Source organism: Oncorhynchus mykiss, chromosome 3 (assembly GCF_013265735.2).
Source record: "Oncorhynchus mykiss isolate Arlee chromosome 3, USDA_OmykA_1.1, whole genome shotgun sequence".
Classification (NCBI taxonomy): Eukaryota; Metazoa; Chordata; class Actinopteri; order Salmoniformes; family Salmonidae; genus Oncorhynchus; species Oncorhynchus mykiss.
The window spans coordinates 65,819,883-65,844,193 of record NC_048567.1 but is presented as its reverse complement, the minus strand read 5'-3'; the positions used below and the strand labels follow the sequence as shown (position 1 = coordinate 65,844,193).

The 24,311-nt window shown below is 43.0% G+C and overlaps 1 protein-coding gene across 3 annotated transcripts; it reads left to right on the top strand.

Moving 5' to 3' along the window:
* The first annotated feature begins 3,715 nt into the window (after positions 1-3,715).
* LOC110520418 (terminal nucleotidyltransferase 5C) lies at positions 3,716-22,739 on the top strand. 3 transcript variants are annotated; one of them, XM_036974964.1, is made up of 2 exons: positions 3,716-3,855; positions 18,193-22,739. In XM_036974964.1, the coding sequence occupies exon 2, from the start codon at positions 18,215-18,217 to the stop codon at positions 19,388-19,390; it is 1,176 nt and encodes a 391-aa protein (XP_036830859.1). In that variant the 5' UTR covers positions 3,716-3,855; positions 18,193-18,214; the 3' UTR covers positions 19,391-22,739. The 3 variants fall into 3 exon arrangements, with proteins under 3 accessions (XP_036830859.1, XP_021453403.2, XP_036830857.1); XM_021597728.2 differs by lacking the exon at positions 3,716-3,855 and adding an exon at positions 16,857-16,972; XM_036974962.1 differs by lacking the exon at positions 3,716-3,855 and adding an exon at positions 17,069-17,242.
* Positions 22,740-24,311: the final 1,572 nt, after the last annotated feature.

Here is a 24,311-nt window from a genome sequence, read left to right as displayed (position 1 = left end):
AAGTCAGTTAAGAACAAGTTCTTATTTACAATGACGGCCTGCAGAACAGGCCAATGCACCTCTTTTACCTCAGCCCTCTCACTTTCATTCAACACCCCATTAAGTTCAGTTCAAGGGGAAGCCTTGTTGCCTACACTCAGCTCAGCGCCGCAATTAGAGCCAAAGCTGTTTCACAGCAATGTAAGTATGTTTACCCCTGGATTACCTCATGGCTCTGTAACCTCAGCCTCTGCACTTTCTTAACATGGCTCTGTCTTCATGGAGAGTGACAGCTACATTTATTTTCAGCTGTGCTCTATTAAACAATTGCTGAGCAAGGAAAGGGCCAATAGCAGTCAGAAGGCAATACAACGGGCCTGATTCTTTATGCATCATGCAGACAGAAATAAACATCTCTCTGGGAAGAAGAAGGGCCGGGGTGTATGCTTCATGATTACGGACTCATGGTGTAATCATAAAACATCCAGGAACTCAATTTCTTTTGTTCACCTGACCTAGAATTCCTTACAATCAAATGCCGACCATATCTCCCAAGAGAATTCTCGTCAGTTATTATCACAGCCGTGTACAGTGAGGGAAAAAAGTATTTGATCCCCTGCTGATTTTGTACGTTTGCCCACTGACAAAGAAATTATCAGTCTATAATTTTAATGGTAGGTTTATTTGAGCAGTGAGAGACAGAATAACAACAACAAAAAGCCAGAAAAACGCATGTCAAAAATGTAATAAATTGATTTGCAAACAACCTCTCACTCAACATCAACAAAACAAAGGAGATGATTGTGGACATAGGAAACAGCAGAGGGAGTTTTAAATTCCTCGGCGTACACATCACGGACAAACTGAAATGGTCCACCCACACAGACAGTGTGGTGAAGAAGGCTCAACCTCAGGAGGCTGAAGAAATTTGGCTTGTCACCAAAAACCCTCACAAACCTTTACAGATGCAAAATTGAGAGCATCCTGCCGGGCTGTTTCACCACCTGGTATGGCAACTGAACTGCCCACAACCGCAAGGCTCTCCAGAGGGTAGTGCGGTCTGCACAACGCATCACCGAGGGCAAACTACCTGCCCTCCAGGACACCTACAGCATCGGATGTCACAGGAAGGCCCAAAAAATTATCAAGGACAACAACCAGCCGGGCCACTACCTGTTCCCCCCGCTACCATCCAGAAGGCAAGGTCAGTACAGGTACATCAAAGCTGGGACAGAGAGACTGAACAACAGCTTCTATCTCAAGGCCATCAGACTGTTAAACAGCCATCACTGACACAAAAAGGCTGCTGCCTACATACAGACTCTAAATCATTGGCCACTTTAATAAATGGATCACTAGTCACTTTAATAATGTTTACATACAGTCGGAAGTTTACATACTCATTTAAACTCAGTTTTTCACAATTCCTGACATTTAATCCCAGTAAAAAATTCCCTGTCTTAGGTCAGTTAGGATCACCACTTTATTTTAAGAATGTGAAATGTGAGAATAATAGTAGAGAGTATTGTTTATTTCAGCTTTTATTTATTTCATCACATTCCCAGTGGATCAGAAGTTTACATACACTCAATTAGTATTTGGTAGCATTGCATTTAAATTGTTTAACTTGGGTCAAACGTTTTGGGTAACCTTCCACAAGCTTCCCACAATAAGTTGGGTGAATGTTGGCCCATTCCTCCTGACAGAGCTGGTGTAACTGAATCAGGTTTGTAGGCCTCTGTGCTCGCACACGCTTTTTCAGTTCTGCCCACAATTTTTTTATAGCATTGAGGTCAGGGCTTTGTGATGGTCACTCCAATACCTTGACTTTGTTGTCCTTAAGCCATTTTGCTACAACTTTGGAAGTATGCTTGGGGTCATTATTCATTTGGAAGACCCATTTGCAACCAAGCTTTAACTTCCTGACGGATGTCTTGAGATGTTGCTTCAATATATCCACATAATTTCCCTCCCTCATGATGCCATCTATTTTGGAAAGTGCACCAGTCCCTCCTACAACAAAGCACCCCCACAACATGATGCTGCCACCCCCGTGCTGGGATGGTTGGGATGGTGTTCTTTGGCTTGCAAGCCTCCCCATTTTTCCTCAAAACATAACGATGGTCATTGTGGCCAAACAGTTCTATTTTTGTTTCATCAGACCAGAGGACATTTCTCAAAAAAATACGATCTTTGGCCCCATGTGCAGTTGCAAACCGTAGTGTGGCTTTTTTATGGTGGTTTTGGAGCAGTGGCTTCTTCCTTGCTGAGCGGCCTTTCGGGTTGTGTCGATATGGGACTCGTAGATACTTTTGTACCTGTTTCCTGCAGCATCTTCACAATACAATGTCCTTTGCTGTTGTTCTGGTACTTTTCGCACCAAAGTACGTTCATCTCTAGGAGGCGTTTGGAAATTACTCCCAAGGATGAACCAGACTTGTGGAGTTTTTGGCTGATTTCTTTGATGTTCCCATGATGTCAAGCAAAGAGGCACTGAGTTTGAAGGTAGGCTTGAAATACATCGACAGGTACACCTCCAATTGACTCAAATTTTGTCAATTAGCCTATCAGAAGCTCCTAAGGCCATGACATCATTTTCTGGAATTTTCCAAGCTGTTTAAAGGCAGAGTCAGCTTAGTGTATGTAAACTTCTGACCCACTGGAATTGTGATACAGTGAATTATAAGTGAAATAATCTGTCTGTAAACAATTGTTGGAAAAATTGTATATGCACAAAATATATGTCTTAACTGACTTGCCAAAACTATAGTTGATTAACAAGAAATTTGTGGAGTGTTTGAAAAACTAGTTTTAATGAGTCCAACATAGGTGTATGTTAACTTCCGACTTCAACTGTGTCTTGCATTACTTATCTCATATGTATGTACTGTATTCTATACCATATATTGCATCTTGCCTATGCTGCTCGGTCATCACTCATCCATATATTTATATGTCCATATTCTTACTCCATTACTTTATTTAGATTTGTGTCTATTAGGTAGTTGTTGTGCAATTGTCAGAAGCACAAGCATTTCACTACATTCGCATTAACATCTGCTAACCATGTGTTTGTGACCAATACAATTTTATTTAGATTTGATGAACATGTTGTCTCTGACCTAGTCAGTGTGGAATGTCACAGAGGGATCACACTGTTCTATATGTTCCATTAGAAAATGTCCTGCCCTCTCCAACTTAGACCCATTCTGAATCCTTAGCCCCCTAACCACCAGGCACTTCTTTAAGTCTGTAACGTAGCCCAGGGCTTTCTCCATTATGCAGATTGAAGTCCTGAGGAAGTGGCTCCCTGCTTCACGCCTGTGTGTCTGTGGTAGAATCCTCTACAGGCGGCTTCCTGAAGATGTTTTATATTTCATTGTTTACATGCTACTGAAAATCAATAAGCCCTGGGGGCTGCTGATGATGTAAGAGGAAGTGCTGGGTTATCAATATAACACTGCATGAGTCACGCTGTCACGACTTCCGCCGAAGTCGGTCCCTCTCCTTGTTCGAGCGGCGTTCAGCGGTCGACGTCACCGGCCTTCTAGCCATCGCCGATCCACTTTTCATTTTCCATTTGTTTTGTCTTTGTTTTACACACCTGGTTTCAATTCCCCAATTACAGGTTCCTTATTTAACCCTCTGTTTTCCCCATGTTTTTTGTGCGTGTTTGTTTATTGTAAGTTCGGTCTGATGTTTGTGGGCTTGGTGTTACTTCATGTATTTTGAATTTTTGAGTAAAGTTCCTTTTGTTACTCATCTCTGCTGTCCTGCGCCTGACTCCTCTTCGCCAGCTACACCCAGATCCTTACACACGCTGTGGAGTGAGACGAGATTTGCATGGACTTCAGCAAACATACTGGAGTGTTTAAGGTATTAATTGTGTGTGTGTGTGTGTGTGTGTGTGTGTGTGTGTGTGTGTGTGTGTGTGTGTGTGTGTGTGTGTGTGTGTGTGTGTGTACCTACTGGTTTGATTCTCACAGTAGTAATGAGTGTGTTTACTGTGCAAAAGAGTGTGTGTGCGAATTGAATGGCTGCTGTGCATGTCTGTCCATGTGTGTAAGTGAGTGTATGTATGTGTGTTTACAGTTTTTTCCAACTGCTTACACACAAAATCTTTTCATGTCACACGATTTTTTAAACCTCTCACTCAAAGTGCTAAACTACACACCAAATATCCAAAACCATAAGCTATTTCTCAGCCTTTGACTCAGTTGTGAATTGCATGAAACACTTTTTTCAAAACACTACACACAATTCTCTACCTAAAACACAAAAATCTAACAGGAAGTGACTTGCTTTCCTTTTCCAAACACAACCAATCAAAATGCTACACTTATTCACCATCACAATGCCACACTGGGTCTGTACAACAGTATGCTCACTTTTCTGGATGCAATTTACACAATGCTTGTCCCTGATCCAGATCAGGAGCCTGCTAGATTTGTGGTTTTATGGGACAATGTTAGTTTTCACCGGGCTGTTCTGGTTTGCTACCCATCCACAGTTTGCCACCCATCCACAATTTGTAGTTTTGTACTTACCCCCATATTCACCTTTTCTAAATCCCATAGAGGAATTCTTCTCAGCCTGGCGCTGGAAAGTGTATGATCGCCAACCCTATGCCCGCATGACGCTTCTCCAGGCAATGGTGGACGCATGTGGGGACATAGAGGTTGCCTCTGACCAAGGTTGGATACGCCATGCTAGGAGATACTTTCCCCGATGTTTGGCAAGAGAAAACGTATCTTGTGATGTGGACAAAGTATCGTGGCCAGACTCAGGCTGGATAGGAGATGAAGCGTAGCTTAGCACTGGTGACTGCCCCCTACCAATTCCTGTACTGCCCCCTTGGGACCCCACACACAAAATTGTGTTCTTTACTGTATTCTAAAGAATATACTTTTGGTTTACATATGTTTATGGTTTTGTTGTATGCTACTGTATACAACAGTAATGTTTGGCCTAATAAATATTTTCTGTTTCTACATTGCATTGGTGTTTACAGTGTACTTGTTACCCCTCTCAGCAGATTACTTTCACTGTAGAACATTGCATTGGTGTTTACAGTGTACTTGTTACCCCTCTCAGCAGATTACTTTCACTGTAGAACATTGTATTGAAATGTAGATATAAGCCTATGAAAGACCAAAGAGCTTTAGATTTTGAACAACAGTGTTTACATGGAATATCCAAAAATGTAGTATTATGAAAGCAATGTTTGCCATTTGATGCAAAAGCTTCATTCTGACATGTGTTTATGGCATTTTGAATGCAGTGTTACAGTTTGAAGAAGATGTGAGGCATTTTGCATTTTGTGTGTGCAGTTTTGGGAATTGTGTGTAGAGTTTTGAAAAAAAGGAGACAGTTTTGAAAACTTGTGTAAGCAGTTGGAAAAAACTGTAATCTGTTAATGGCCCCTAACTACCCATCCGTGGCATGGACAGTGAGTCACATCCACTTGGCACAGGGCCCAATAGCAGCGCCTGGCAGTGTTTCTACCTCTCCACACAGTGAGCTCTACTTGATCAACAGCAAACCTCTGCACAACACACACATACAGTACACTTATTCCTGCCCCACACACATACCCACGTCCTGCAATGCACACAATCCTCTCACTACACACTGCTACACACACTCCTCATGCCATAAATACACTTAGACTACACACACAATCATCCTGCTACACACACACTCCTGCCACGCTTGCCCACCCACACACTCCACACAAATGCATTGTTCCTGTTCTACTGAGGCCAAAGAAAGGTCAACCTATGAGTGACTGAAGTGGTTAAAAGGAAGGCTTTTTTTGTTAGCCTGATTTATTGAGTTTTTTTCCCATAATGATCATGGTTAAAGAGTAAATATGTCTAACATCTGATTTTATATATATATATAGGCTAAATCAGGACAAAATGAGTGGAGGTACATTAATGACTGATTGGTCTTCTCACTTCTCCCCCTCTTACCGGCATATACAGTGAGGCATTGTATTTCCACAGTTGATGCGACGCTAGAAGAGGCTGGAGAGTCAGTTTAAACGCAATTCTGCCACTTATGAGTCACTAGAGGACGTGTGTGTGTGCGTGTGCATGTGTGTAGTCCCAAGAGAGAGCGAAAGAACCAGGTGCAAAATTGCTGTGAAACTCCAGAGAGAAAGGCGACACAAACCTCCTTAAGCTGTGGTGAACAACACACACACTTATTTACCTCACCCTCAAGCTCCTACACAAAGTGAAAATGCACACTCCACTTTAAGAAACCACTGAGCATTGCCAGCACCTTCACAGAAAAATGTGTGGATGTAAGCCTACTGGAGAGTAGAATACATTTTCATTGTGGGTAACAATTGAAATCAAAGGGAAAGAAGACGAGAGGAAAACAGAGGAAGAGACAGTAGCATATGTTATTAGTTACTTTGTGTTGCCACGTTTTTCGGAGTGTCTGTGGCTGTGTATCCCTTGCGTTATTGAAATGTACTGTAGTCATACCGTAGACATTAGTGCATCCCTCCCACACAGAACATGAGGAACATTAAATGACCTGCCATACCTGGTCAGCCCATTGCACAGGTTATTTGGGGTCATATAAAAAATCAAATCAAATCAAATTTTATTTGTCACATACACATGGTTAGTAGATGTTAATGCAAGTGTAGCGAAATGCTTGTGCTTCTAGTTCCGACCATGCAGTAATATCTAACAAGTAATCTAACCTAACAATTTCATAACAACTACCTTAAGTGTAAAGGAATTAATAAGAATATGTACAGAAAAATATATGAATGAGTGATGGCCGAACGGCATAGGCAAGATGCAATAGATGATATAGAGTACAGTATATACATATGAGATGAGTATTGTAGGGTATGTAAACATCATATAAAGTGTCATTGTTTAAAGTGACTAGTGATACATTTATTACATCAAATTTGTCATTATTAAAGTGGCTAGAGATGAGTCAGTATGTTGGCAGCAGCCACTCAATGTTAGTGAAGGCTGTTTAACAGTCTGATGGCCTTGAGATAGAAGCTGTTTTTCAGTCTCTCGGTCCCTGCTTTGATGCACCTGTACTGACCTCGCCTTCTGGATGATAGCGGGGTGAACAGGCAGTGGCTCGGGTGGTTGTTGTCCTTGATGATCTTTTTGGCCTTCCTGTGACATCGGGTGGTGTAGGTGTCCTGAAGGGCAGATAGTTTTTCCCCGGTGATGCGTTGTGCAGACCTCACTACCCTCTGGAGAGCCTTACCTTTGTGGGCGGCGCAATTGCCGTACCAAGCGGTGATACAGCCCAGCAGGATGCTCTCGATTGTGCATCTGTAAAAGTTTGTGAGTGTTTTTGGTGACAAGCCAAATTTCTTCAGCCTCCTGAGGTTGAAGAGGCGCTGCTGCACCTTCTTCACCACGCTGTATGTGTGGTTGGACCATTTCAGTTTGTCCGTGATGTGTACACCGAGGATCTTAAAACTTTCCACCTTCTCCACTACTGTCCCATTGATGTGTATAGGGGGGTGCTCCCTCTGCTGTTTCCTGAAGTCCACAATCATCTCTTTTGTTTTTGTTGACATTGAGTGTGAGGTTATTTTCCTGACACCACACTCTGAGGACCCTCATCTCCTCCCTGTAGACCGTCTCGTCGTTGTTGGTAATCAAGCTTACCACTGTAGTGTCATCTGCAAACTTGATGATTGAGTTGGAGGCGTGCATGGCCACGCAGTCATGGGTGAACAGGGAGTACAGGAGAGGGCTGAGAACGCACCCTTGTGGGGCCCCAGTGTTGAGGATCAGCGGGGTGGAAATGTTGTTACCTACCCTCACCACCTGGGGGGCGCCCCGTCAGGAAGTCCAGGTACCCAGTTGCACAGGGCGGGGTCGAGACCCAGGGTCTCGAGCTTAATGACGAGTTTGGAGGGTACTATGGTGTTAAATGCTGAGCTGTAGTCGATGAACATAGAACCCTGCTAGTTCAACTGAAACTGGAACTAAAACTAGTGACACTTCTATCAGAGTATCTACTAGGTTGGTTGCCAGGAGAAGAATGGTTATGGTGGCAGAGGTTGGAGCTAACTCCAAAAAGGGAAGTGAAATGATCAAGTAAATCTGTCTTTTTTTTCTTGCATTTTCTTGTTCAGCTGCTGTGCCACATCTGACTGTCTTTGATTGTGTGTAATAGCTTTCTTTTGTTCTGCTCTGTCGTGAGTCACTCCTCTATTGTGTCAGACAGATTAGAATTTCCCTTCCCCCTGTTACACATCACGATATATCAACATGAGAAGTTATATGGAAAGTGCATCATGAGAAGAGTTTATTAAGTTGGAACCTCCCCTGAAGCAGGCTCCAGCTATTCTCAGAGGTCTTTTTATTGACCCAGAAGGGCCGATAGCTTTTTTTCATTTTTTATAAAACAATTATTTAACCTTTATTTAACTACGAAAGTCAGTTAAGAACAAATTCTTATTTACAATGACGGCCTACCAAAAGGCTTGGATTTTTAAACATGTAATTACATTTTTATAATAAATTAAATAAAAATATAGGACAAAACACACATCACGACAAGATAGACAACACAACGCTACATGAAGAGAGACCTAAAACAACAACAGCAGCATGGCAGCAACACATGACAACACAGCATGGTAGCACCACAACATGACAACAACATGGTAGCTGTCACATCCTGACCTTAGTTCCTTTTTTATGTCTCTATTTTGGTTTGGTCAGGGCGTGAGTTGGGGTGGGCATTCTATGTTTTCTGTTTCTATGTGTTTGGCCTGGTATGGTTCTCAATCAGAGGCAGCTGTCAATCGTTGTCTCTGATTGAGAACTATACTTAGGTAACCTTTTCCCACCTGTGTTTTGTGGGTAATTATTATTTTCTGTGTGTGTTTGTGTACACCTCGGTTGCGTCACGTCTTTGCTGGTTATTTCGGTTTAACTTTTATTAAAAGATGTGGAACTACATGCACGCTGCGCCTTGGTTGATTTATGACAGGGAGTTTGAGGATAGCGAGTGTGACAGTAGCAACACAACATGGTAGCAGCACAAAACAGGGTACAAACATTATTGGGCACAGACAACAGCACAAAGGGCAAGAAGGTAGAGACAACAATACATCACACAAAGCAGCCACAACTGTCAGTAAGAGTGTCCATGATTGAGTCTTGGAATGAAGAGATTAAGATAAAACTGTCCAGTTTGAGTGTTCGATCCAGTCGCTAGCTGCAGCGAACTGAAAAGACAAGCCACCAAAGGATGTGTGTGCTTTGGGGACAGAATGTGACTGGTAGAATAGGTGTTGTATGTGAAAGATGACGGGTGCATTAGATATCTCAGATAGGGGGGAATGAGGCCTAAGATATCTCAGATAGAGGGGAATGAGGCCTAAGAGGGTTTGATCAATAAGCATCAACCAGTGGGTCTTGTGACGGGTATACAGAGATGACCAGTTTACAGAGGAGTATATAGTGCAGTGATGTGTCCTATAAGGAGCATTAGTGGCATATCTGATCTCCGAATGGTAAAGAACATCAAGCCTCTCGAAAGCACTCTTGCCTGCCGATCTATAAATTACGTCTCCATAATCTAGCATGGGTAGGATGGTCATCTGAATCAGGATTTGTTTGGCAGCTGGGGTGAAAGAGGAGCAATTACGATAGAGAAAACTAAGCCTAGATTTAACTTTAGCTCGCAGCTTTTATATGTGTTGAGAGAAGGACAGTGTGCCGTCAAGCCATACTCCCAAGTACTTGAATGAGGTGACTACCTCAAGCTCTAAACCCTAGAGGTAGTAATCACACCTGTGAGGAGAGGGGTATTGTTCTTACCAAACCACATGACCTTCGTTTTGGAGGTGTTCAGAACAAGAATAAGGGAAGAGAAAGCTTGTTGGACACAAAGAAAGCTTTGTTGTAGAGCGTTTAACACAAAATCTGTGGAGGGGCCAGCTGAGTATAAGACTGTATCATCTGCATTTAAATGGATGAGAGAGCTTCCTACTGCCTGAGCTATGTTGTTGATGTAAATTGAGAAGAGCGTGGGGCCTAGGATTGAGCCTTTGGGTACACCCTTGGTGACAGGCAGTGAATGAGACAGATGTTATGACTTTATGCACTGCACTCTTTGAGAGAGGTAGTTTTTTTTCATTGTTTCTAACTTATTTTTGTACTTATTTTGTACATAATGTTGCTGCTACCATCTCTTATCACCAAAAATAACTTCTGGACATCAGAATTGTGATTACTTACCACAAACTGGAATAAGCTTTTTCCTTTAACGAGTCCGACAAGAAAGATATACTGCTCTCCCGGGAACAGGCCCAGATACCCGTCATTTGCGTGAAGAAAATACGGAGGAAAAGAGGACGCAGATCAGGTTGCCTTTTGAGAATCCTTAGGCGAGCAATTAAACTCCCACTGCCATCAAATCTACTTGCAACATGCAATCATTGGAAAATAAAATTGATGACCTACGATTATGATTATCCTACCAACTGGACATTAAGAACTGTAATATCTTATGTTTCACCGAGTCATGACTGAACGATGACACGGATAATGTAGAGCTGTATGGATATTCAATGCACCAGCAGAACAGAGAATGTACATCTGGTAAGACGAGGGGTGGGGGTGTGTGTCTTTTTGTCAATAACAGCTGGTGCGCGATGTATAATATTAAAGAAGTCTCGAGGTATTGTTCACCTGAGGTAGAGTACCATATGATAAGCTGTAGACCACACCATCTACCAAGAGAGTTCACATCTACAGTGGAGCAAAAAAGTATTTAGTCAGCCACCAATTGTGCAAGTTCTCCCACTTAAAAAGATGAGAGAGGCCTGTAATTTTCATCATAGGTACACTTCAACTATGACATAGGTACACTTCCACCCCCATGTGAAGCATGGGGGTGGAAACATCATGCTTTGGGGCTGTTTTTCTGCAAAGGGCCCAGGACGACTGATCCGTGTAAAGGAAAGAATGAATGGGGCCATGTATCATGAGATTTTGAGTGAAAACCTCCTTCAATCAGCAAAGGCATTGAAGATGAAACGTGGCAGGGTCTTTCAGCATGACAATGATCCCAAACACACCGCCCGGGCAATGAAGGAGTTGCTTCGTAAGAAGCATTACAAAGTCCTGGAGTGGCCTAGCCAGTCTCCAGATCTCAACCCCATAGAAAATCTTTGGAGGAAGTTGAAAGTCCGTGTTGCCCAGCAACAGCCCCAAAACATCACTGCTCTAGAGGAGATCTGCATGGAGGAATGGGCCAAAATATCAGCAACAGTGTGGGAAAACCTTGTGAAGAATTACAGAAAATGTTTGACCTCTGTCATTGCCAACAGAGGGTATATAACAAAGTACTGAGATAAACTTTTGTTATTGACCAAATACTTATTTTCCACCATAATTTGCAAATAAATTCATTAAAAATCCTACAATGTGATTTTCTGGATTTTCTTTCTCTCATTTTGTCTGTCATAGTTGAAGTGTACCTATGATGAAAATTACAGGCCACTCTCATCTTTTTAAGTGGGAGAACTTGCACAATTGGTGGCTGACTAAATACTTTTTTGCCCCACTGTATATTATTCATAGCCGTCTATTTACCTCCACAGACTGATGCTGGCACTAAGACCGCACTCAACCAACTCTATAAGGCCATAAGCAAACAAGAAAATGTTCACCCGGAAGAGGCGCTCCTAGAGGCCGGGGACTTTAATGCAGGCAAACTTAAATCAGTTTTATCACATTTTTTACCAGCATGTTCAATGTGCAACCAGAAGAAAAAAATCTCTAGACCACCTTTACTCCACACACAGAGACACATACAAAGCCCTCCCTCGCCCTCCAGTTGGCAAATCTGACAATAATTATATCCTCCTGATTCTTGCTTACAAGCAAAAACTAAAGCAGGAAGTACCAGTGATTCGCTCAATGCGGAAGTGGTCAGATGAAGCGGATGCTACGCTACAGGACTGTTTTGCTAGCACAGACTGGAATATGTTCTGGGATTCATCCAATGGCATTGAGGAGTATATCACCTCAGTCATCGGCTTCATCAATAAGTGCATCATCAATAAGTGCATTGATGACGTCGTCCCCACAGTGACCGTATGTACATCTCCCAACCAGAAGCCATGGATTACAGGCAACATCCGCATTGAGTTAAAGGCTAGAGCTCCCGCTTTCAAGGAGATGGACAATAATCCGGATACCTATAATAAATCCCGCTATTCCCTCAGACGAACCAACAAACAAGCAAAGCGTCAATACAGGATTAAGATTGAATCCTACTACACCGGTTCTGACGCTCGTCGGATATGGCAGGGCTTGAAAACTATTACGGACTACAAAGGGAAACCCAGACGCGAGCTGCCCAATGACACAAGCCTACCAGACGAGCTAAATTCCTTTTATGCTCTCGTCGAGGCAAGCAACACTGAAGCATGCACGAGAGCACAAGCTGTTCTGGATGACTGTGTGATAACGCTCTCAGTAGCCGATGTGAGCAAGATCTTTAAACAGGTCAACATTCACAAAGCGGCAGGGGCAGATGAATACCAGGACGTGTACTCAAAGCATGCGGGACCAACTGGCAAGTGTCTTCACCTCAGTGTCTTCAACCTCTCCTGGTCAGGGTCTGTAATACCTACATGTTTCAAGCAGACCACCATAGTCCCTGTGCCCAAGGAAGCGATGGTAACCTGCCTAAATGATTACTGCCCCGTAGCACTCAAGTGGGTAGCCATGAAGTGCTTTGAAAGGCTCACATCAACAGCATCCTCCCGGATACCCTAGACCTACTACAATTTTCATATCACCCCAACAGATCCACAGATGACGCAATCTCAATCACACTCCACACTGCCCTTTCCCACCTGGACAAAAGGAAGACCTATGTGAGAATGCTGTTCATTAACTACAGCTCAGCATTCAACACCATAGTGCCCACGAAGCTCATCACTAAGCTGAGGAACCTGGGACTAAACACCTCCCTCTGCAACTGGATATTGAACTTTCTGACAGGCCACCCCCAGGTGGTAAGGGTAGGCAACAACACATCTGCCACGCTGATCCTCAACACTAGGGCCCATCAGGGGTGTGTACTTTGTCCCCTGCTGTACTCCCTGTTCACACACGACTGTGTGGCCAAACACAACTCCAACACCATCATTAAGTTTGCTGACGACACAACAGTGGTAGGCCTGATCACCGACAACGACGAGACAGCCTATAGGGAGGAGGTCAGAGAACTGGCAGTGTGGTGCAAGGACAATAACCTTTCCCTTCCCTCGACGTGAGCAAGACAAAGGATCTGATCGTGGACTACAGGAAAAGGCTGGCAGAACAGGCCCCCATTAACACCAACTGGGCGTTCCAAGTTCCTTGGTGTCCACATCATCAACGATCTTTCATGGTCTAAACACATCTGGGCAGTCATGAAGAGGGCACGACAACACCTTTTCCCCCTCAGGGTACTGAAAAGATTTGGCATGGGTCCCCAGATCCTCAAAATGTGCTGTAGCTGATTATATTTGATTTAGCAAACCAGGCCAAAGACCCCTCAGAGACACCAATACTCCTTAGCCGGCCCACAAGAAAGGAATGGTCTACTGTATCAAAAGCTTGGCCAAGTCAATAAAAATTACAGCACAACATTGCTTAGAACCAAGGGCAATGGTGATATCATTTAGGACCTTTAAGAATGCAGTGACACATCCATAACCTGTGCGGAAACTAGATTGCATCCCAGAGAGAATGCTACAGACATCAAGAAAGCCAGTCAGTTGTTTTTTGAAAGTTTTTCCAATACTTTGATATACAGAGCAAAATAGAAATAGGCCTAAAACAGTTAGGATCAGCTTGATCTCCCCCATTAAATAAAGGACGAACTGTGGCTGCCTTCCAAGCAATGGGAACCTCCCCAGAGAGGAGAGACAGGTTGAAACAAATCTGAGATAGGCTTGGCTATGATAGGGGCGGCAACCTTAAAGAAAAAAGGGTCTAAACCATCTGACCCAGATGGTTTTTCGTGGTCAAATTTATCTAGCTGCAGCTTGAGGTCACTTTACTGCAAAACACAACAGGCTATTCTTTGTGGCTTAAAGTTGAGTCTGCCCTTTATTCACAAATCCAACTCTTCCATGAAAAAAAAAGATATATGCTGTGTTCAAAATACATACAGTGCCTTGCGAAACTATTCGCCCCCTTGAACTTTGCGACCTTTTGCCACATTTCAGGCTTCAAACATAAAGATATAAAACTGTATTTTTTTGTGAAGAATCAACAACAAGTGGGACACAATCATGAAGTGGAACGACATTTATGGGATATTTCAAACTTTTTTAACAAATGAAAAACTGAAAAATTGGGCGTGCAAAATTATTCAGCCCCCTTAAGTTAATACTTTGTAGCGCCACCCTTTGCTGCGATTACAGCTGTAAGTTGCTTGGGGTATGTCTCTATCAGTTTTGCACATCGAGAGACTGACATTTTTTCCCATTCCTCCTTGCAAAACAGCTCGAGCTCAGTGAGGTTGGATGGAGAGCATTTGTGAACAGCAGTTTTCAGTTCTTTCCACAGATTCTCGACTGGATTCAGGTCTGGACTTTGATTTGGCCATTCTAACACCTGGATATGTTTATTTTTGAACCATTCCATTGTAGATTTTGCTTTCTGTTTTGGATCATTGTCTTGTTGGAAGACAAATCTCCGTCCCAGTCTCAGGTCTTTTGCAGACTCCATCAGGTTTTCTTCCAGAATGGTCCTGTATTTGGCTCCATCCATCTTCCCATCAATTTTAACCATCTTCCCTGTCCCTGCTGAAGAAAAGCAGGCCCAAACCATGATGCTGCCACCACCATGTTTGACAGTGGGGATGGTGTGTTCAGGGTGTTGCTTTTACGCCAAACATAACGTTTTGCATTGTTGCCAAAAAGTTCAATTTTGGTTTCATCTGACCAGAGCACCTTCTTCCACATGTTTGGTGTGTCTCCCAGGTGGCTTGTGGCAAACTTTAAACGACACTTTTTATGGATATCTTTAAGAAATGGCTTTCTTCTTGCCACTCTTCCATAAAGGCCAGATTTGTGCAATATACGACTGATTGCTGTCCTATGGACAGAGTCTCCCACCTCAGCTGTAGATCTCTGCAGTTCATCCAGAGTGATCATGGGCCTCTTGGCTGCATCTCTGATCAGTCTTCTCCTTGTATGAGCTGAAAGTTTAGAGGGACGGCCAGGTCTTGGTAGATTTGCAGTGGTCTGATACTCCTTCCATTTCAATATTATCGCTTGCACAGTGCTCCTTGGGATGTTTAAAGCTTGGGAAATCTTTTTGTATCCAAATCCGGCTTTAAACTTCTTCACAACAGTATCTCGGACCTGCCTGGTGTGTTCCTTGTTCTTCATGATGCTCTCTGCTCTTTTAACGGACCTCTGAGACTATCACAGTGCAGGTGCATTTATACGGACACTTGATTACACACAGGTGGATTGTATTTATCATCATTAGTCATTTAGGTCAACATTGGATCATTCAGAGATCCTCACTGAACTTCTGGAGAGAGTTTGCTGCACTGAAAGTAAAGGGGCTGAATAATTTTGCAGGCCCAATTTTTCAGTTTTTGATTTGTTAAAAAAGTTTGAAATATCCAATAAATGTCGTTCCACTTCATGATTGTGTCCCACTTGTTGTTGATTCTTCACAAAAAAATACAGTTTTATATCTTTATGTTTGAAGCCTGAAATGTGGCAAAAGGTCGCAAAGTTCAAGGGGGCCGAATACTTTCGCAAGGCACTGTATATTGTCCAGATTTTTTTAGTTTATCTCAGTTATGAAATAGTCTGTTTGATTTGTGAAAGATACAGTATCTGCATGTGTTTCAATGCTCCCGAAGTGGCGCAGCAGTCTAAGGCACTGCATCTCAGTGCTAGAGGCATCACTACAAACCCTGGTTTGATTCCAGGCTGTATTACAACCAGCTGTGATTGGGAGTCCTATCGGTCAGCGCACAATTGGCCCAGCGTCGTCCGGGTTAGGGTTTGGCCGGAGGAGGCCGTCATTGTAATAAGAATTTGTTCTTAACAGACTTGCCTAGTTAAATAAAAGTTAAATAAAGGTTAAATAAAAAATAGGTGACCTATAGCATTATACCTGTAGATTATACAGTAGGCTACAAGCAATCTTTGAAAGCCCATTAATGTCACACCTTTACCACTACGTTCTAATAGTCACTTAATAGTCATGGGACATGTCCATTTTGCAAAGGGCATTAACCTACATAACTCATCATGTGTAACAAGAATCGAAATTAAGTAGCTGAAGAAATAAAGTGTATACACATGCATAAAGCTAGGCTAAGTATACAGATGCCAGCACATCCATTGTTTTTTGTTGTTGTAGAAAATGTTCTTAAAATGACTCTAAAATTAACTTGATGTTTCATGCACGACATGTATTGTAGCTGAATATCTAAAGTGCATTTGATCATCTATACATGGATAAAGGAAGTGTCTGCATGATATTAATGGCTGGATGCTTAATTCAATGCTAAATCAATGCTTAATTTATTTCCAGGGCTTTTTTCCTTTCCATGGAGATTTTCCACTTAAAAAAAAACAGACTACTTTTCAAATAGCTAGACTACTAAAGCAACCAGGTTTGATGGTTTTCAAAAATTGCTAACCATTTCCTTAAATAACATAACAGTTCAAAAAGGAAGAACTTAGTTTTGTTCAGGAGAGTGGAGTGCAGCAAATGTAGCAATAAATGTCTGTTAAATTTGGTAAATCAAAGTGTAAAGTTGTTCAACCAAGATATCGAATGAACGTAAAAGACGCTACTGGTAACCTGGCAACACAAAAACCTCCCTGACCAATCAAGGGCTTCGCTCAGCGTATTAATATCATCAAATAGGAAGCCTAGCTAGTTAGTTGTTGAAAAAATCCAAGGCTGCCAATGCTGTGGTATTTGAAGCACGATTATTGGTAAATATTTTGTATTCTAATTTGTATTGATTCATCTGAAGCTAGCTATGTTTCTGTGACTAGATAAGGTACATTGTAGTACGACATTGTCGAGGGCTGTTCAGCCAATTGATCTTCCGTTTATAAGAAGGCGTTTCTTTAGTTAATGCGTAGCTACAAGAGCTGAACATTTTGTTTGACACACGAGGGGATTAATTGAAGTGTCCGCATGAATGCTCAGTTAACATCTTATTCTTGTGCAATTTGAATGCCTTGAAGATATTTATAACCGTATGTATATTTTTCATATTAGCTAATTCAGTGTTTGTGTGCTCCCTTTTGCTAGCTAAATCCTTGGTCATCTAACGTTATATCCTTGCAAACCAAACTGTTTGACGTGCCTGTTTGTGAGATATACATTTTAGACTCGCGAGCAGTTAACTTATTACATATTTAGTTTATACATTTTACAGGCTGTAGCTGCCTATCTTGCCTATCTTTTTTAACAGTTTGCTGTTGCTTGAAGTGATTTTACTAGATACTTTTACTGTTAGTTACATGTCTGCCAGGTATAGTATCTCTGTCGGTTTTCAGATTCAACTACACCGGCGCGTGTTGTAAAATTAACTAGGCAGTCAATTTGTAATGCACAATTGTTGCTGTTATTCATGGATTCATTCTTTCCCCAAATGTAAATACTTCGCAGATGTATTAGAAATAATCCCACCACCCCCGAAATGAAATGTACATTGTTACGTTTAGTCTTAACATTTAACGAAGTATTTCATTGTTTTATTATTGAAAATTTGAGCACGATGTTCGCGACATCCAAAATATTGCTCTCAGGAGCAACTTTTTCATTTTCCTCTGCTTACTTAGCTAGCTAGTTCTCGAATGAAAGCATGTTGTCTGACTTCTAGAAGTTCAGGGAGTAACGTGAGTTGCCCAATTATTATTTTTTAACATATCTCGTGGTCATTCTGCATTTCAATACTGCTATTTGTAATCAAGTGTGTCATTAATGGCTATCATGCTTTGACGTAACCGTAATTATGTCTATTATAGCTAGCCTACATCAGTGATATATCATGCCCAAGTCATCTCACAAAGGCAGGAATTCCAGTGCATTCTGTTTTGGCATCTCATCCTAGACAAATACATGTTCCGTGGGTTCAGAAACTACTGCAATTTTTTTTGTATTTCAAACTAATTGTGCCTTTTCTTCACCTTTTCTGTCCTAGTTAATTTAAATACACTTAGAAGATGGCTAACAAGGCAGAGTCCACTATGAGCACTAGTGAGAGTGTGTCCCACAGCGTGCTGAGCTGGGACCAGGTGAGCCGTCTTAATGAGGTCCTGACAGAGGTGGTGCCTGTCCATGGCCGAGGGAACTTCCCCACTCTGGAGGTGCGGCTGAAGGACATTGTGCAGATGGTGCGCACCAGGCTGCAGCTAAGGGGGATTAAAGTGAAAGACGTCCGTCTGAATGGCTCTACAGCCAGCCACGTGCTGGTGCAGGACATTGGCTGGAGCTACAAGGACCTGGATGTCATTTTCAGGGTCGACCTGCCCCAGGAGTCAGGGTTCCAGCTGGTCAAAGACGTGGTGCTAGGCACCCTGCTGGACTTCCTCCCTGAGGGGGTGAACAAGGAGAAGATCACCCCCATGACTCTGAAGGAGGCCTATGTTCAGAAGCTAGTCAAGGTGTATACTGAGCAGGACCGCTGGAGCCTCATCTCCCTCTCCAACAACAACGGACGCAATGTGGAGCTCAAATTTGTGGACTCTATCCGCCGGCAGTTTGAGTTCAGTGTGGACTCATTCCAGATCGTGTTGGACTCACTGCTCACCTATTATGACTTTTCGCCGGGGAACCCCATGTCTCGCCACTTCCACCCCACCGTGGTGGGCGAGAGCGTGTACGGGGACTTTGGCGCGTCTCTGGATCACCTCATGAACAAGCTGATTGCCACCAAGCGGCCAGAGGAGATCCGGGGTGGGGGCCTGCTCAAGTACTGCAACCTGCTGGTAAGGGACTTCCGGCCCACCTCGGAGGAGGAGTTCAAGGGCCTGGAGCGCTACATGTGCTCCCGCTTCTTCATCGACTTCCCCGACATTGGTGAGCAGCAGCGCAAGCTGGAGGCCTACCTGCAGAGTCACTTTGTGGGCGAGGAGAAGAGCAAGTATGACTACCTCATGATCCTGCGGCGTGTGGTCAACGAGAGCACGGTGTGTCTCATGGGCCACGAGAGGCGGCAGACCCTCAACCTCATCTCACTGACAGCCTTCAGGGTGCTGGCTGAGCAGAACGCCATTCCCGACGCCTCTAGCGTCACTTGCTACTACCAGCCGGCGCCCTACGTCCGAGACCACAACTTTAGCAACTACTACGTGGCCTCTTGTAACCAGAACATTCCAACATGGCTGCCATGTAACTGAAAGACACACGCACACAAGAGAAGACGGCTGCTTTGAGGGGGGAAAAAAAAAAAAAAAAGAGATAAATAGGCTCCCCATAAACACAAATTGGGCCATAACTGGGATTTCCCTCTGGTCATAAAGGATCTATTTAAATGGACAAGTGGTTTTGTTTGTTTTTTTGACTCCCTTCTCCTTTCTCATTACTTATCTGCAGAGGCGTCAAGATAAATTGATCCAAAGTGATATTTAAGTGTTTGGATTCATGTTATTTAGCCTTTTTTTCGTATTGCAATGTTTTTGTTCCCCTTTTTTTTTTTTTCTCTCCCTAATCTGAGTTTCGAATTAAGTTCTGATTCAATAATGAATTGTCTTTGGTGCCTTACTGTCTGTCTTCCCCTGATAAGTATATTTGGTCCATCTTAATAGAAAGGGGGGGGGGGGGGGGGGGGGATTGTGTGTTTGGGTTGTGTATTTAAGAAATTTGAAAAGACTGGGGGTGCAGAATGTTAATTGTGTAGTGACTAAAAACGAGCATAAAAAAAATGTGAAATGATTCCTGAGCTGGCATGGGTGTTTAGCTTCCTGATGCGCAGTAGTGGTTTGCTCATCAGTGTGGGGATTTTCTATTAGTGAGATGACTTCATCTTCATTTCCTTTAGAAGGCATCCAAGGTAAAAGGGAGGCCAAGGAACTGCTCATTTAGTTTTAAATCAAAGGTGTAAATTGGGAAAGTCATATTACTAGCACAGCAGTGTTCTCTAGCGGCCAGAGTGCCTGTGCCGTGTAGACTTTGTAATTGTATTTTCCACTGTGAATGTTGGTGACAGCCTCCTAAATCTGTTCAGCCCTTTCTTTTTTCTTTTCTTTTTTTTAAAGAACTTTATTCAGTCAAGACTGGATTTGAGTGTATACTATGTAGGGTGTAAAGTGGCTTCCTCTCCTTGTGTCCTCTCCTCCATGCAACAGGTCAAATAGAACTGTAGAAAGCCTATCCAAACCTTTTGCCTGTTTGTGTTAATGCTTGAAAGGAGACTAGGGGAGGATGCCATGAATGAGTATTGACAAGCACCCCCATACAGTGACTGTTGGGCCTTTATTTGCCCACTGATCTGGGCTAATGTATGTTGTGTGGAGTTAATATTTTATTTTAAACTTCCAAATTGTCAGTGTTCATGGTCCACCTGGTGGGTTCTATACTGTAGGCTCATTCAGAGGGCAGGACAGGGCCTTCCTCTCTTCCTGGAATCTAATCTGAGAGGCATGGAACTACTGTCCCGTTCCTTGAAAGGAGCCCCACTTGGCAGGGTCTGGAGCCCCTTGCGGGCTTCGCAATGGCTGAAATGGGATCCCAGTCTGGTGCAGGCTACCCAATAGCTTTAACAGCAGTTTATAATTATTGTGGGAGGGTAAGGAAGAGGGTTGTGTGTCACTGCCCCTTTACATGTGTGAGGGCTTACTCACTTTCCGCTCCACTCTCCACCACCCTTTAAGGGTTTGCTGGGGGCAGGTGTGAACCGTTTTCTGGTCATGGGAGGACAGGGGAACATGGCTGCTTGCCTAGCACATTCAACAAAATGTAAATGTCTGGAATTCCGTTCTCAATTTAGACCTCACGCTTTTTGATTTATATGGCAGAAGTTGTACTCCGATCTATGACGGGCATCCCAGTCCCCTTTCAAACTTGAAACCCCATTTAGAAATTGCCCCCTACCATCTCCCTTTTGACTGACCTCCATTTTAATTTCCAGTCCAGTAAGCCAACTGTTCTAAGTGTTTCTGTCCAACCAAACCCAGGGAATAACTTCTGCAAACCTAATGTGTGCATCCAGAAAAGGGGTAGGATGTGGTTCTGCCCTGTTCACAGGCATGGGGGGGGGGGGGTGGTGGTGATTTTTGGGGGGTGGTCAGCCAGCATGGTCTTCTCTAGAGCTGATCATACCCCTGGCTCAGGGCACGTTGAGCTGGCTCAGCAGCCCAAAACGTAGACACTGCTTTTAACCTGGGTTAGCCTTAGCTTAGATTTAGCCACCATGTGGGCACATTCAGTGTGGGGGCACATTCAGTGTAGGCCAAAGCCTGAACCAGCAACTGAAGTGCCTTCAAATTTTGGCAGGATTTGTTTTTGGGAGGTTGGGAGAGGGGTAGAAGAGGGAATTGGCTCAGTTTTATTTTGTGCTTTTTTTGGGTGGGTGGGTAAAAAGGTTTGTCATTTGCATTGGGTATAAATTGTCGTTTATGGCATTGAATTACGGATATAGCCTTTTTATTTTTTATGTGAAGTTTATTTTTCCTAAACCCAACCCCAAAACAGCTGTAACTTAGCTGTCTAGTCATTCCAGTGTTTCTTTGTCACGCTGTACGCATTTTTTCCCCCTTCATTTATCCAAAGCAATACTTTGGATGCATGATAACTGAGGTCAAATGACTTGCACACCCCACTCTATGGAAGCACTTTAGAGGCCTTGACTTACTCAACCCAGCTAGTGGAGCGTGTACCTGAACTTACGCTCTGAAGGAATCTGAATGTGGGAGGTGAGCTGGTTCTCAGGGAGGTAAAATGTGTTGAAGGGCTGTTTCTTTACTTTTTGGGGGGTGGGGGGGTGAACATTCTGAACCTGTTTTGTATTGTGCCCCCATCTTGGCCACCAGATTCCTATATTTGGTATGACTCCCTCTGGTGTATATTAGAGAAGATCTGTGTCTTTCTCTCTGTGCTGAGACCATTTTTAAAAGCTTGTGGCATTTGGAGCAGGTGGTCTTCAACCTTGGTTCTGTTTTGTTTTTTTTCATGGCATTGCTTAATTGATTTAACTTCATCATTCAGGTGGAAAGTCCCCTTGTCTCGCTTTATTCAGGTGAGACTCAATCTCTAATGGAGAGACGCTCCGTCATTCCCAGATATGTTTACCGCCATGCAAAGTGATTTATCAATTAAGCTTTGAGCCAGAACCAGCAGCCCATTAGCGCTACACAACCAGGGCTGAAGACCTACTGATATTGAATGGGTGTAAAGTCTATCTTTCACTACCTGTCCCTTACCCTGCCTGATTGTGTTATGGTTTGTGTCCTTTTCCAAAGAGCAAGTCTTAACTTTTTTGGAACAAGACTGAGGCCTTTGACTCACTTCACAATTTTTGCATTGAGTTTTGGAATTTGCTGCCGATGCGTTGTTTATACGTGGATGTGGTTTAAGTGAAATATGAAATTCTTGCTGTGTGAGGTCTTGCATTCTCTGTCGGCTTTGACTGACTGCAATGGTGAGGACGTTGATTATCATATTCATTTCTCAGCACTTTTACCTCACTAGTTTTCCTTTTTGGATCAAATGTTTGAAGAGGGGAAAAATAAAAATAAAGTTTGAACCCCACATCTGTTGTCCTAGTGTAATGGTGTTACTATTGTTCTGTTCATTCTTACCATTTTAAAAGCACACAATGCAAAGGTTTTAACATTTGCACTGTTAATATCAATGGGGACATTGTGTGTGTGCCTTTGGCTTTGTAGTGTGCACGAAGGCAATAGCCAAGATTAGTTGTTCTCAACATGTACTAAATCAATTTGAATGCATCCTTTTATATTATCATTATAGGACTAAAGCTTGAGGTTGACCAAGTAGCTTAATTATTATTGCCTCCCACTACTTTCACTGACAGTCACCTTAGCTTTGTTTACACTTGCTGCATTACTCCTGCATGCTCCCTGCCCTTATGACTAAAAAAATCTGTCCTGACCACAATAAGGAAATGGTTGCAAACTACATACAGGCTTAGGCCTTATTCCCAACTTTGTTTAGAAAAGTTGATGGGGTCAATATTTTCAAATGGGTGGAACATTTGTTTTCCCAACATGCTGTATTCGATTACTTCAAAGCATCTGGGCCTACTTAGGGGCTAACTAGACCTCGGTATTCATCTGGGCCTACTTAGGGGCTAACTAGACCTCGGTATTCATCTGGGCCTACTTAGGGGCTAACTAGACCTCGGTATTCATCTGGGCCTACTTAGGGGCTAACTAGACCTCAGTATTCATCTGGGCCTACTTAGGGGCTAACTAGACCTCGGTATTGATCTGGGCCTACTTAGGGGCTAACTAGACCTCGGTATTCATCTGGGCCTACTTAGGGGCTAACTAGACCTCGGTATTCATCTGGGCCTACTTAGGGGCTAACTAGACCTCGGTATTCATCTGGGCCTACTTAGGGGCTAACTAGACCTCGGTATTCATCTGGGCCTACTTAGGGGCTAACTAGACCTCGGTATTCACTCAACAGAGAAAGCAGGTCAGAAAATCTCTTGTTTCAGCTGCAATGGTATTCTAGTGCTTTCATATCCTTAAGTGTGAACCTGATCAATCACACTATCTTTTTGTGAGGTTGGAGTTGGATGGGCTAAAGTGTTTGTTCAAACTATCCATCTGTATGTAATGCTGTTCACACAGACCACTCATTTTCCACTCTCGCTGGAAACTTCAAGCGTAGACACTGAATAGACACTGAATCACACTGCGCTGCCATTCAGAAAAATATGATTTATCTGCTGGGAATTACTCATGGTGTAACCTAAGTGACGCAGCTGTGTCCCCTGCACAACATCTGAACCACTTTTTCCATCTCATCGCCGTAAACCGAGGCACTGTCATGCTGTATAAATCAAATTCTTCCTCTCTGACTAGTGAATTGATCAAATAACCATCTCCCATAAGTAGAGTCGTTCAAGTGTAAACCAGACTCCACTTGCATATGATGAATACCTATCAACATGCTGACGGCATTGTGACATCCCTGCTGTGCTATCTAAACCTGAACAAATAGTCTTGAAAGCCCTGTGGTGGACTGGCTCAATCTGTAATATCTTTAAATAGCCTCTACTAAATTATCTCTGAATTCTAAAGCACGCTTTACTCTGTGGCGGTGTCAGTATAAAAGCATGCCTGTCGTGCT